Genomic DNA, 14,329 nt, shown 5'->3' on the forward strand with positions numbered 1-14,329 from the left:
GAGATAAAAAAAGTTTCCATTTTCGTCATATATTTCGAGATGAAACCCCATCAAAATCTTCGAATATATACAAACAGAATCTATTCGTAAATGAAGTTTATATAGGATGGCTAATTTGTTTAAAATTAAAGGTTGCTTTCCCCGTAAGCCTCTATCAAATTTGGGGAGATTGAGTAAACGAAGAAACCAGTGATTATGAAATCATGAGGTACCGGCAGCCAAGTATGACCTCTTCCAACCAAATTGACTCCTTCTTACACCCTACTCCAACATGGTTAGGTATATATTTAGGTTGGAAAAGACGGAAAAGCACATTCGAATATTGGAGGTAAAGCATCATTCATTTCACTAAGCATAAAACTCATGGTGCCAGAATTAAATGGTATCAAAGGAACCATTTTTTTCAAAGAAATTGACTTTTCTTTTTATTGTTTTGGAATGCGCCATAGACTTTTGTTCATCAATCATCATCATAATTTACGACCGGGAGAGGAGAGAAAAACTTATTTAGGATTTCTTTCATCTCTTTGATTTCAGTAATAACAATAAATCACCTGTTTAAAGTTGTTGACATTAATCACCTATATATATTTTGTCGAGACAACAATTTTAATTACTTTAACTTATTTCTATCGAACAACTAAAGAGCACTGACACATTTTAGGTTCTACCAAACAAAAAAAAAAAAATTAACCAGCTTATTTTTGAGCATACAATAGTAAACTTTCTTATTCTACCAAGATGAAAGAGGAGGGATGCTTTGCTCGTGCCTGAAAAAATTCTGAGGATCAACCAATGTCTTCACATGCACCAACTTATTGAAGTTATTCTTAAAATATTTAAAACCCCAAGTGCTAGCTTGTGCATAACTTGTATTACCTTTATTATTCACTCCGATGTCCAGATCCCTATAGTTGGCATATGCTTCTCGAGGAGATTTTGAAACGTAGGGAGTCATGTGACGATAAATTCTCCGAATCCAATTTATGTACTTCTGAAATTCCAAATTTTCTTCTTGAGCTCGACCAACATAGTATATGATTTTGTACATGTTGCCAGCTCTATGCGGGAATGGAGTTTCAGTCTCTGGAATCTCATCCATTCTCCCCCCATAAGGTATCAAGAAAATTATGCCATATTTTCCTTCTTCTTCGTAGAACTTTTGCCACATTCCCTCAAATACAATTTTTGGAATAGGTTCCTTCACATAGTCAGATTTTACTTTAAACAAAGTTTTGTTAACGGCAGTCCTGTCAAGCAAAATCTCCGGGCGTTCTATTGGAAATTGATCCAAGTATAGAAGAGACTGAATCCAACTCATTTCAATGCAGTCTTGTTTCACAACTCCGAGCTCAGGAAATCTTATTTCCATCAATGAAATGAGATTATCAACCCCACCCAAAAACAAGGCAGTAAAAGCAGCTTGAATTGTATCCTTTCCTTCTTGACCAGAATTTACCCTTGTTATGGTGACAATAAGGAATATATCATCAGGAAGCTTGTGTGCAACATACTGCCAACGATGGATAAGTTCGGTTGCATTTTGTTCCAGGGTCTTTGTGATTGAGAAAACAGTCACGGTTGCTGGAACAGGAACCAACTTCAATTTCCAAGCAAGGACAATCCCATAGCTACCTCCTCCACCTCCTCGGATCGCCCAAAACAAATCTTCTCCCATGGATTGTCTATCAAGAATTCTTCCGTTAGCATCAATTAATTGAGCATCAATAATGTTATCAGCCGCAAGACCATATTTTCTGAACAATCCGCCGTAACCCCCTCCACTAAAGTGGCCGCCAACACCAACAGTATGGCAAATACCGGCTGGGAAGGCAAGAGTTCTACTTTTTTCAGCAATCCTAAAATAGAGTTCACCTATAGTAGCCCCAGCTTCAACCCATGCAACGCCATTCTCAACATTGACATCAATTGATCGAAGATTAACCAGATCAATAAGGACAAATGGAACTTCTGAAACATAAGAAAGACCCTCAAAATCATGACCACCACTTCGAGATCGAATTTGCAAGCCAAGTTCCTTGGAACATTGAATTGTTGCTTGGATATGGGATGCATGCAATGGTGTAACAATGACTAAAGGCTTTGGGATATCTATTGTGGAAAACCTAAGATTTTGAATAGAAGATTCCAGAATAGATGAATACGAATAGTTGTTTTGTGAGTAAATGACTTTAGAAATAGATGATGAGTCGTTGGAACGAAGGGAAAGACAATGAAGGAATTTCTCAGGTGACTGAGCTGAGGTCTCCCATGAAAATGAGAAGAGAATGGCAAAAAGAAAGGCAAATGTTGAGTAATGAGCGGACTTCATTTTGTGGAGTTGGGATAGTTGTGCATGCAAGTTTGGTGGTGGAGTTGCCGTATTTATAGTGCAGAGTACTTTAAAAATGTGAGCCTTAATGGCCACGAAAACCAGGAGTGATGTGAGAACTGGATCAACCATATCTACATTGTCCTTATCGGTAAAAGTTTGAACGAGGAAAATTCTATGTAAATGTGATCGACTTTCGTGATGATTTCCTTTGACAATTGCCAAAATACAATTAAACAATCATCATAGTCAATAATATATATGCATTACATTTGGACGTGTCATCTATTTCATATTCAATGTTGGGTGACCTTTCATATAATATACTTAAAATTCTTGACTTCATTACTTTTCTTGTGATTTTTGTTTGAAACTTGAAGTAATAGTTTGTAGCAATCTTTGATTCTTATGTATAATAAACTTAAGGATGATAAAAGATTTTATATGCTTCATTGACTATTCAGGTGTGTTGAAAAAATAAATTACCATCTTGCAGAAGTCACATTAATGCACCTGATTCAACTGAAAAAGTCTATCACGTAGATGTGAATGAAGTTTCCTCGAAATTAAAGTTAAATCAAAAAAATTTTAAATCTGACAACATTTAATGGAATTTATAACCAATTTTATTATTAATTACGAATCATTTCAGGCAGTTTCTGCCACTTGCTCTAAGATGGTCCTATGTGACGTTCCATTCTTCTAGATTATACATTGATACTTCAGAGAAAAGAGTGATAAAATTTCAAACTGTCTGGTTTGGTTGTCCTTGCTTAAAAATTAAGTAAATGACAACAACCTTGTGTTTTACATTCATATCACGCAAGAGTACTAAGCTATTTATCAAAGGTTTTATTTTTTCTTTTGGCAAGAATCAAAGGTTTTTTCATTCTACCTGCCTATGGATAAGGATCAGCAAAGTCATCTTATACTTGGGTTTGTTTTTTATTTTCTTCTAAAGATAAATGTTTATGGAAATATGTCATCCAATGCCTTAATTAATGGACTGGTATTTCCTTCTTCTAAAACTTGAGTAAGAGCCTGTTTGGCTTAATCTCTTATGAGAAATAATAGTTTTGAAAATTAATATAAAGCTATTTGGAAAGCTATTCGAAAAAATAAATTATAATTTTGATTAAAATTAATATAAAATGTATTCATATCATCTTTAATTACCTAATAAACTAAAGCAAAACGAGTCTACTTCGAGTTTCATATGTTAAAATCGAAAAAATTCATACACAGAACACCTTTCAAACTTTGTAGTAATAATATTAGATTTTCGTTGATCTAGAAAGCAATCCGATCATGATGATTTAATTCCAAAAAGAATAAAAAAGAGGAAACGATGCACGTGACATTAAAATCCTTTTTTGTGAAGAAGAAAGAAAACCTTTAAATAAAACCTAAATACAGTTTTGACTTTTGGGTCTTCTTCTCTCTTAATCTTTGTAAGAATAAAAAAATTTTAGATTTTGCTATTTTATTGTTGGGTCTTTTTTTTTAGTATAAAGAAGATAGAGATTGCAATTTGCGTTGGAGAAGGGTGATTTGCAGAAAAAGGGAAAGGAAAGAGAGATCGATTGAGAGGGAGAGGGATATTTCTTGAAAAATTGGCATATTTTTAAAAGAAAAGAAGAGAAAGCTCCTCTTTAAAGCTTATCTTTAAGCTCTTTCTTTCTAAAAGAGCTTCTCAAAATCCTATTTGGTCTAGCTTATATTTTTAAGAGCTAGATAAACTAAAAAAACACTAAGCCAAACAAGCACTTATTCTCTTTTTTTCATTTATATATAAATACCATTTATTGATCAATTGCTTTAAAGTTATATACTTAATTATATGAATCTCAAAGATAATAACTATATATTTATGCTTACTTGATTTTGGGATATACATGCTTACTTCAAACAAATTACTTTAATTTTTTGAGGAAACAAATTACAAAATTTTAAAATTAAATATCTTAATTTATTATAAACTTTGTAGCATGTACTATTTATTTTTTTAAGGGAAACTTTGTATTTTTCAATTTGGTAAATGTAAAATATAAACAAGAAAAGTTTTTAACATGATTTTTTCTCATACTAATCTTCTTTTTGGTATCTATTGAAATTTATATTTGATGCTTGCATGTATACCATGGTAGTGCAAAGTGCATTGACCTCCTTGTATATATTACATGCATGTGCTGTCTGCGGAAAGATGGTAAACAGTATCACCTTCCTTACTAATATTGACAGATGTTTCATATTAGCATAATCATCATATTAGCATTGCAGATATGATGCTTTGGCGGTCCACCTCCTCTAATTATCATTCCTGTTTTCCTCCCTATTCATGCCACTAATAACTTGCACTCAGTCCTGGGCTGCCAAAGGAATGAAAATACAACATATATATTATCATCCGTTAAGCCTGGACAGAAGGCAGCAATCTTTTTCTTGTATGCCCAGTGAATGTATAATAACCTGTTATGCAACAGCATTGCTGTGTGATTTGGAACCATGGACTGATGTTCAACTATTACATATTGCTTACATAAAAATCATCTTGTCATCCTTTCTGTAATCATTGCCAATTTCATGCTGTAACTCAAGTTATTGTAAGAGGAACGTATGTCTATTATCTGGTATTTGCTAAACTTATTCATTCACTATAACAATTATAACAATTCATCATCATTAAATTGAATATCACTTGTAAATAATCTAAACATATTTACAATTTGAAACATTAACTGTAGAATAAAAAAATAAAATAAGATTGATAAGAAAAAAGCCTTCGGCTGTTCTACAATTTAGAATCTTGTATTCTTCGAAATCTTCCACTCATTACCTAATTAATTTCAGAGACCTCCTTCGCATCTTTAACCTTGATCATGGCAAAACCAAGCTGTGATTCAGGTCCAACTCGAAATGACCAAATTTGTACAACCGCCTCTGGCTTGAGAGTATCAGCATTGTTCCTGACAATTTGATTCCACTGAGTCTTGAAAACATATGCAAAGCTTCCTCCGATGAGCCACTTGGTCAAGTGCACTCTAGATACCTCAAGACATGGTTCTACCAATATAACATCCATTCCCTGATTATTCTTCAATTTTTCGTCCTCAGCTTCACTCAAAAACTTACTCCTAACTTGTTTCAATGTCATTGACAAGCGATTGTGCCCCGGATTCAAATCAGTAGGCTTTATGAACTTCTGTGTAACCAGCTTTATGTCAGTCCCACCCAAGTTTTCGATACGATTCTTGAACGCTTGAGGCATGTCAGGGGGTGGTTCTAAACCTAATGCAGTAAGCTCTGTGAATGGGTCGGTACCCTTTCTCTGGTTTTGCTTCTTCTCACTGCCTGTCTTGTGCTTCTGCTTCTGCTTCTTCCCACTGCCAGGCTTTTGCTTCTTGCCATCGCTTGTCTTCTGCTTCTTTTGCTCCCTAATCCAGTAGTCTTCGTTTTCTTCTTCAACAGAAGGACTTTTGCTTCCAAATCCAGTTCTGAAGCGACGCTTGATGCCTTTTTTCTCAACGATCATCTTCTTCTTCTTCCTTGCACAGTAATCTATAAACCCTAACAACACCATCACATATAGCTTGTTTTGCCGTTGGCTTTCATCATGAGTCCCTACTTCACTCTCCTTCTTCAGCTTCTCCCACAGACCACCATCATCAAGATTGTCTAAATCTTTTAACTTCAACATCTCTGATTCTTTTCAATTTCTTCAAGAACTTAAGAGATTTCTTGATAAAGAAATAATGAAAGAACGAGGATATATAGTTGCTGAATATGAATATGTGGAGGTTTTAGATTCCTAATTTTAACTGGAATCAAGTTACTCCTTGGAGTAGCTTAGTATTTGATTTTAACAAGGTAAGTGGGTTGAAGAGATGAAGTACAAGTATAGCTCTTCAAGTACACTTACTCACGGCTTAGCTTTCTAGAGTTTTGCTTCCTTGAAGCTTCCAATTGTTTATTTAATAACTTATTCTCTTTTAAATAAAATTAAAATTATGAAGCAATTTTGTTTCTTCCATTCTCGCTGATTTTCTCGAGAAAAAGAACGGCGAGCGAAGCTTGGTGGAATTGGAAAAATGTGGGGGACTCGTACATTGGAAGAAGGTAGTTGAGGATATGGATATGGACCGTATGCTTTTATTCATTTTCCCATCAACTCAAGTTTTAAGTTTTTTTTTCTTTCTTTCTTTACTTTTCTAATTAGCTTTTATATATTTATACTTTTCATATTGCTATTATAAACTCATATTTATTTCTACTTTCCTGGACTGGCCTATGAAAAACTTGTATCTATGCCATTGCTATCCACCATTTATTGCTCAACAAATCTCCTAAAACAGCAGATGATAATGGCTGTATGTTAATTCCATTCATCCCTTCTTGATATAGGCATATGGTTTTTCAATTTTAGTTTTACTCTTTGAAAGGAATATCAATCTCTTCACACAGGGCGGACTTGGAAAAATATTTCTTCATCAGCTTGCAAAGAATTTGATTTCTATTCTGCTGCAAGTTGATCTTGACAGAAAACCAACTGCTGAACAAGTATATGATCTGCAAAACTAGTTTGTTCATTGATTTGTTTCTTGGAATCTCAAATTTACAATATATACCTTCAAACAGTTTCTGGCTTATCCATGGGGGATCCAAGCACTTTACTTAGCTTGAGAGGTAAAAACATGTCTTCCTCTATTAAAATTATTGGGTTCCAATCTATTAAGTTGCTTCACAACAGACCAAATAAATCTTTATAGATTTAAAAGTTAAAAATATTTATGGTCTATACTTACCAAAAACTAATAATTATGGATTTATATTTCTATGGATAGCAAGTGGGGATAGAGTGAGGGCAGTATCATGTAGTATTAGCTCCTTATTATTTATGAATGAAAAAATAATAATAATCAAAGAATTATTTTGGGGTTTGAGGGGCTTTGTGAGAAGTGAAAGGTAGCTTAGAAGGTAATTAGATTTAAAATATTAAATCTGTAATGAATGAAAAGGCAATTTTTTTCTCATTGCCCTACATTTATATAGCTATATGTGGCATATCAAGTGAAGAAATTATGAAAACTGAAATCTGAATATATACTACACCAATTAATTAAGAACTACAAGTGATTTATGATTTAAGTGTATTTATGTTGTTGAAGCTGAAATGTAATTAACGTCTTTCAATAACTCTAAATGCATGTCACTTTCGTATTCCTATAACTTATAAATCATTAGTTTTGTTGTAAAGTGAATTATGAAGCAGCATCAAAGTCTCCTGTCAACAAAAATAAGGGAAAGAGTTCTTTTTTTAAATGGGTCCCATGCATAAGGTGTTTCTGACAATAGATCTTTTTATAATTTTAACTGTTTTTAGCTAAGAGAATTAAAATTTGAACAAAATTACCTTTAATGAAATCGACCCATTTATTTAGCTCAGCGCCTCAACCCGAAACCTATTAACAGGTCAAGTATGTTTAGGTCTGCGCCTCAAGACGACTCATATTTTTTGAGCTTTTCTTGCCAGACTATTCATCTCTGGAGTATTCTTTACCAGAAAGAAAAATGTTTAAGCATTTTGAGCATTTTAGAGTAGTTTTTGATACACGAAGAAAACTTGTAAGCGTTTTTGAGTATTTTTAAGCATTTTGGAGTGATTTTTGATATATGAAGAAAAACTTTTGAACATTTTGAGCATTCTTTGTCAAGTAGACATATTTGTTAATTATGTTGTTAAATGGAATATGGTGTATCGTTTGAAGTTGTTGATCTTGTTAAATGAAATACAGTAGTTTTGGTGATTTTTGAGAATTATGTTACTAGTTTTTAGGTATTGTGTGACTGACTTTGGACATTACGTGACTGACTTTGGGCATTGCATGACTAATTTTGGGCATTGCGTGACTGACTTTGGGCATTGCGTGACTAATTTTTAATAAGGCATTGCGTGATTAGTTTTTTATTAGACATTATGTGACTAGTTAGTAAGGCATTGTGTGAGTAGTTAGTAAGGCATTGTGTGACTTAGGCATTATTTAAAAATCAGTCACGTAATACCTAAAAACCAGTCACACAATGCCTAAAACCAATCACGTAATGTGTAAAAACCAATCACGCAGTGATTAAGTCACGTAATGCCTAACAATCAGTCTCGCAATACTTAAAAAACAACTAATCAATTTCAACTCTTTAACTTTGGAGTTATATGAATAAACCAATAAACTCAAGAACCTAAAACACTTTTTTTTTTTGCTAAGCCATGAAATTGTGCATTTCATAAAAGATAGGTTACAAAACTCCATAACCCCAAGACAAAATAAATCCCTATCAAGAGGGCCTTGCTCACTCTCCTTATGCAAAAACAAAATATACTCCTTTTACAAAATATTCCATAAACAATTTCAATTCAAAATCTCATAAAAAAATCAAACTCCCCAGCAATCATGCTTAACAATCATCCCAATCCCAGACACAACAAAACCGTGAACCACCATAAAACCCATCAAGCATACTTTAGCTATTTCTTCTCCTTGAGCCCATCATCTTAACCAATCTAATCCAACTCATCACCACAGGCATCTCCATTGCAGCACACGTTTCGAAGCAAGTCATCACCAAAAAGCATTCAATTATCAAATTCATCATGCTGCCTGCAATCACCATAGAAGAGTAAAATCGTTGTTCATCGTCTTTGAAAACCCTAAGATCCACCATCTAAAAAAATAAAACAAAATAAAAAAGAGCTTGATGTCATCTTTGGATGGCAAGATAGACAGTATTTGACTAGAGAGAGAAATTGAGATTTAATTTTAAAATTTTTGTTTGAATGGCAAGATAGAGAAAACTGAAATCATTTTAACTTGTCTGAAATTGTTTAAAGGGTATTGTCATCAACTCATGTCAAAAGTTAGCTAAAAATAGTTAAAATTATAAAAAATGATATTTTTAAATTGAGCTTATGAGAAAGGTTATTTCTCACAATTTTCTCTAAGAAAAATTATTTTTTAGAGTTCTTTTTTTAAATGGGCCCCATGCATAAGGTGTTTCTAACAATAGACCTCTTTATAATTTTAACAATTTTTAGCTAAGAGAATTAAAATTTGGACAAAATTACCCTTAATGAAATCGACCCATTTATTTGGCTCCACGTCTCATCCCGAAACCTATTAACGAGTCAAGTATATTTAGATCCGCGCCTCAAGCTAACTCATATTCTTTGAGCTTTTCTTCCCAGATTACTCATCTCTGGAGTAGTCCTTACTAGAAAGAAAAAAGTTTAAGCATTTTGAGCATTTAAGAGTAATTGTTGATACACAAAGAAAACCTGTGAGGGTTTTGAGCATTTTTAAGCATTTTGGAGTGATTTTTTATATATGAAGAAAAACTTTTGAACATTTTGAGCATTCTTTGTTAAGTAGGCATATTCGTCAATTATGTTGTTAAATGGAATATGGTGTATCGTTTGAAGTTGTTGATCTTATCAAATGGAATACAGTAGTTTTTGTGATTTTTAAAAATTGCGTAACTAGTTTTTAGGCATTGCGTGACTGATTTTGGACATTACGTGACTAGTTTTTGATAAGGCATTGCATGACTAGTTTTTGATAAGACATTGCATGACTAGTTGATAGGCATTGCGTGACTTGTTAGTAAGGCATTGCGTGACTTAGGCATTACTTAAAAATCAATCAGGCAATGCCTAAAACCAATCACGTAATGCCTAAAAACCAATCACGCAGTGATAAAGTCACGTAATGCCTAAAAATAAGTATCACAATACTTAAAAACCAGTTTAATCAATTTCAATTCCTTAACTTTGGGGTTCTATGAATAAACCAATAAACTCAAGAACCTAAAACACATACTTTGTTTTTTACTAAGCCATGAAATTGTGCATTTCATAAAATATAGGTTACAAAACTCCATAACCTTCTAAAGCAAGACAAAATAAATCCCTATCAGGAGGGCCTTGCTCACTCCCCTTATGCAAAAACAAAATATACTCCATTTACAAAATATTCCTTAAACAATTTCAATTCAAAATCCCATAAAAAAATCAAAATCCCCAGCAAACATGCATAACAATCATCTCAATCTCAAACACAACAAAACCGTGAACCACCATAAAACCCATCAAACATACTTTAGCTATTTCTTCTCCTTGAGCCAATCATCTTAACCAATCTAATCCAACTCATCAACACAGGCATCTCCATTACAGCACACGTTTCGAAGCAAGTCATCACCAGAAAGCATCCAATTACCAAATTCATCATGCTGCCTGCAATCACCATAGAAGAGCAAAATCGTTGTTCATCATCCTTGAAAACCCAAGATCCACCATCTAAAAAAATAAAACAAAATAAGAAAGAGCTTGATATCATCTTTAGATGACGAGATAGACAGTATTTGACCAGAGACAGAAATCAAGATTTAATTTTAAAATTTTTGTCTGGATGGCGGGATAGAGAAAACTGAAATCATTTTAACTTGTCTGAAATTGTTTAAAGGGTGTTGTTGTCAACTCATGCCAAAATTTGGTTAAAATAGTTAAAATTATAAAAAATGATATTTTTGAATTGAGCTTATGAGGAAGGTTATTTCTCACAATTTTCTCTATTTTTTATTCATAAAGATTACAATAACAAGTTTGAATGTTTATGTTCATTTAAGAATTTTGATCGTTGTGACAAGTGGAGCCATCATGGCTCAAGATATTGATCCAATCAAAGAAATTAATTGTGAAAGCAAGAGTAAAATGAGCAAGCATTATGTTACTCAAGTTTTCGCCAAACTTGGAAGGATTGTTATCAAGGTATAATAGTCTTTTGGCCAAAGTTTGATATGTAAAACATTAATTCATATCAAATAGCTTTTTTTCTTGTTTAGAAAATTTATGTCTATCTCGTGATCACCTTCATCTTGTTATATCTTTATGAATAAAAAAATAATTATATATAAGAATGCTTGGAAATGTTGGTTTGAGGTAATGATTATCTTGTCATTATGTAGACCCGATAATGTTTCAGTTTCGATACACTTGTAGAGGCAGAGTGCTTGATAAGAGTAAGCAAAGGTTGAACCGCGCTTCAAATGCTTAGAGAACAATGGTGATATGGTCTAGTTAATTGATATTACCATTGGTGAAGGAATAGAAGTGCACAACGGAATTTGTAGAGATCTTCTTAGGGAAGAGATGATGATTTGAGATTTCAATTACCCATATACGAGTAAAGATTTTGATAATGAGCCATGATCTAGAGTCAGGATACTAAAAGATGAATTTTGACAAAGTAATATCGAGATGAAATAAGAATATAACATATATGTTGGAAGTATGAAAGATAATTAAGAAGTAAAGATGACTTTTAGGAATTGTGGTATTGCATAAGATGCAATGATCAAGTAAAGATGAATTTTGAAGGATCAACAAGATCGTAAAACATACACAGATACCGGATGCTAATTTGATGAAAATGATAATTGGTAATTGCGACATGGTTTTGACATTGTAATGCAAGGATGCGCAATATGATGAAGCTTATACATATGATTAGAAATGATAAGAAAAGAGTATAAGTATGAAAATGATGTGAAGCTATGCATAGGCATAATGTAAATTTGTATGGATTACATAAATGATAACGTATAGTAGGGTGTGAGTTGAATGGTAACTTAAACATCCAAAGAATAATCTGAAATTGATTATACCCTAATGTTTATGGGTCAAACTTAATTTATGAGAATGAAGTGGAAAGGAAAATTAGAAAAGTCGAAATTGAGAAGAGCAAACAGCGAATCATGTGTTATAAGAATATGATAATGGATTTTGACTGTGGATTGGAATGAATAAAGGGAAATTTAGTCCGAATGTAATTGATACAAGGATTCCTACATATGGTGATGAATGTTGACATTCAAATGGGTGTACATATGCATAGGTGGAGTGGTTATGTGACTAACTAAAGTGAAGAATTATTCATAATGATTTGAGATTTGAGATTTGAATTCGATGTGTTTAATGAGTTGTATAGATGATACGATGATAAGAGATACCATTAGAAATTGAGCTATGTGTATAAAGGAGAATTCTGGAGCAATAGTTAAAGAAAGGATATTAAGGAATTGGAATCTATATCATGGCTAAGCCATACAAATGGATTAATATGATCAAGATGTAAGGATTAATGAAGTGTTATATCATAGTTAAGTTAAACTCTCCACGAAGCACTAGCGCCACGGACGGAGAATAAACGGTGAAAGTACTATAATGTGAGTATTTGGAGAAATGGATTAAGAAAGATGAAATTTAACTTTTTTAATAATGATGTCATGCCTTGAGACATGAAGGATTATAACTAATGAAAAGAAATTGATGGTGAATGAAAGAACTACAATTAAAGTTAAAGGTTGGCAAGTGAGTTGCCTTTTTGCATGATGTAAATCTCACTGGCTTAAGAATGATGTTGAAGTGTGAATCTTGGAACGTGCACGTAACGGAAAAACTAAAAAGAATTGAATTGCCTAGAAGCAAGGTAAATATGAAGTATGTGGGAATAATTGAAGGTTTAAACCTCCCCCAATGTTGAAAATATGTATAGGAATGAAATGACGTGTTTATAATGTTTTAAGTTATGTAGTAGTATATGGGAACAAGATGAATGAATGTCGAGAACCTTGGCACAAAATGAAGTAAACATATGATGATTGGGCATACATAAGTAAGTATGATTGTGATCGAAATCGGCATGATTGAGATGGAAATATGTTTAAAATTAATAATGGAGTTCAAGGCATACTCGGGATCATGGTGATAAAAGAAGACGATTGTGAAGGGTATCGTGATTTTGATTTCGAGGATGAGAAAAGACCTATGTAATGTGTTCTAGTTGAACCAAAAGTAAATGAGGTGGATAAATTAAAAACCCTATGAAAAAGGAAGTCAAGTACGATCGAAAAGTGCCATTAGTAACTCGACGCGGACATGAATTCGGGGATGAATTCTATTTAAGTGAGGGAGACTGTAACACCTCGTACCCCCGTATAGTATTCAACATAACTATATCAATAAGACGCAGGGGCAATTGACATAAATTTAAGTGACAAAGAGCGGTGATGAGTGAAAGGAATAGTTGGAATAAAATATTCTGCACGGGAGAAAATAATAATTAAATAATAATATTTTTATCAAGAATAAATTAGTGAGTTAAAAGGTGATTCAAAAGTAAATTGGGACAAAGTGAAACATTTTTGGTCCCGAGGAGACAAGTGGAGAATTTTGAAATAAAATAATATTAAAATATTAATATTTTAACTGTTATTGAAATTAGTCATGAAAGAGAATTTATGACTAATCTAAGTTGGGGAGAAGGAATAAGAAAGAATTTCGAAACAAAATGGCATTAATGGGGCCCATGTACCTTTATTAAATAGAGTAAGAGCGGGTAAGTATATATTTAAATATTATGGTGACACCTTGGTGAAGTGTAACTTTGATATTTTGATTGTACACGTGTAAAGGAAGAAAGATGGAAGGAAATTGGAATTGAATAAGTGTTGGAAGGACCAAATTGTGAAGGACGAAAGTTTGGAGGGTCACACGGTAAATAAAAAAAAGTTTGAAGACTTATGTATAAATTTTAATAGTTGGAGTTAAATGGGAATTTACTAACCAAGGAAGGTTAAATTATGTAGAATATGAGATATACATGTGAAATTCACTATTACATGTAAAAATGAGGAAGTTAGTAGGAGACATGTGGGACCTCACCATGTGATAGCTGGCAAAGAGAAAAAGAATAAAGAATATTTAAGTGGAAGAAAAACATGGTTTGGCAAGGATAGCCCATGGTAAACAAGCAAGATATAATGTGATTTGAAAAGAAAAAGGTATAATTATAGCATGAAATATTATTGGGTGATAAAGTGGCATTAAAAGGAAATGAAAGTGAAATAAAGAAAGAATGGCAAGTGAGGTGACTGGTGGAAAGGTTT

The 14,329-nt window shown here is 33.0% G+C and overlaps 2 protein-coding genes across 2 annotated transcripts; both read right to left on the bottom strand.

Moving 5' to 3' along the window:
* On the bottom strand, positions 528 to 2,340 carry LOC18586975 (cannabidiolic acid synthase). Its single transcript, XM_007010599.2, has one exon. The coding sequence runs from the start codon at positions 2,330 to 2,332 to the stop codon at positions 734 to 736; it is 1,599 nt and encodes a 532-aa protein (XP_007010661.2). The 5' UTR covers positions 2,333 to 2,340; the 3' UTR covers positions 528 to 733.
* On the bottom strand, positions 5,169 to 6,029 carry LOC108663635. Its single transcript, XM_018128856.1, has one exon. It carries the CDS (start codon positions 6,027 to 6,029, stop codon positions 5,169 to 5,171), a length of 861 nt encoding a protein of 286 aa, XP_017984345.1.

This window comes from Theobroma cacao, chromosome 10 (assembly GCF_000208745.1).
Source record: "Theobroma cacao cultivar B97-61/B2 chromosome 10, Criollo_cocoa_genome_V2, whole genome shotgun sequence".
NCBI classification, from domain to species: domain Eukaryota; kingdom Viridiplantae; phylum Streptophyta; class Magnoliopsida; order Malvales; family Malvaceae; genus Theobroma; species Theobroma cacao.

What these genes read in the sequence shown, in the direction of transcription:
- LOC108663635 (XM_018128856.1), bottom strand. Translation starts at nt 6,029, where the DNA reads ATGTTGAAGTTAAAAGATTTAGACAATCTTGATGATGGTGGTCTGTGG.
- LOC18586975 (XM_007010599.2), bottom strand. Translation starts at nt 2,332, where the DNA reads ATGAAGTCCGCTCATTACTCAACATTTGCCTTTCTTTTTGCCATTCTC.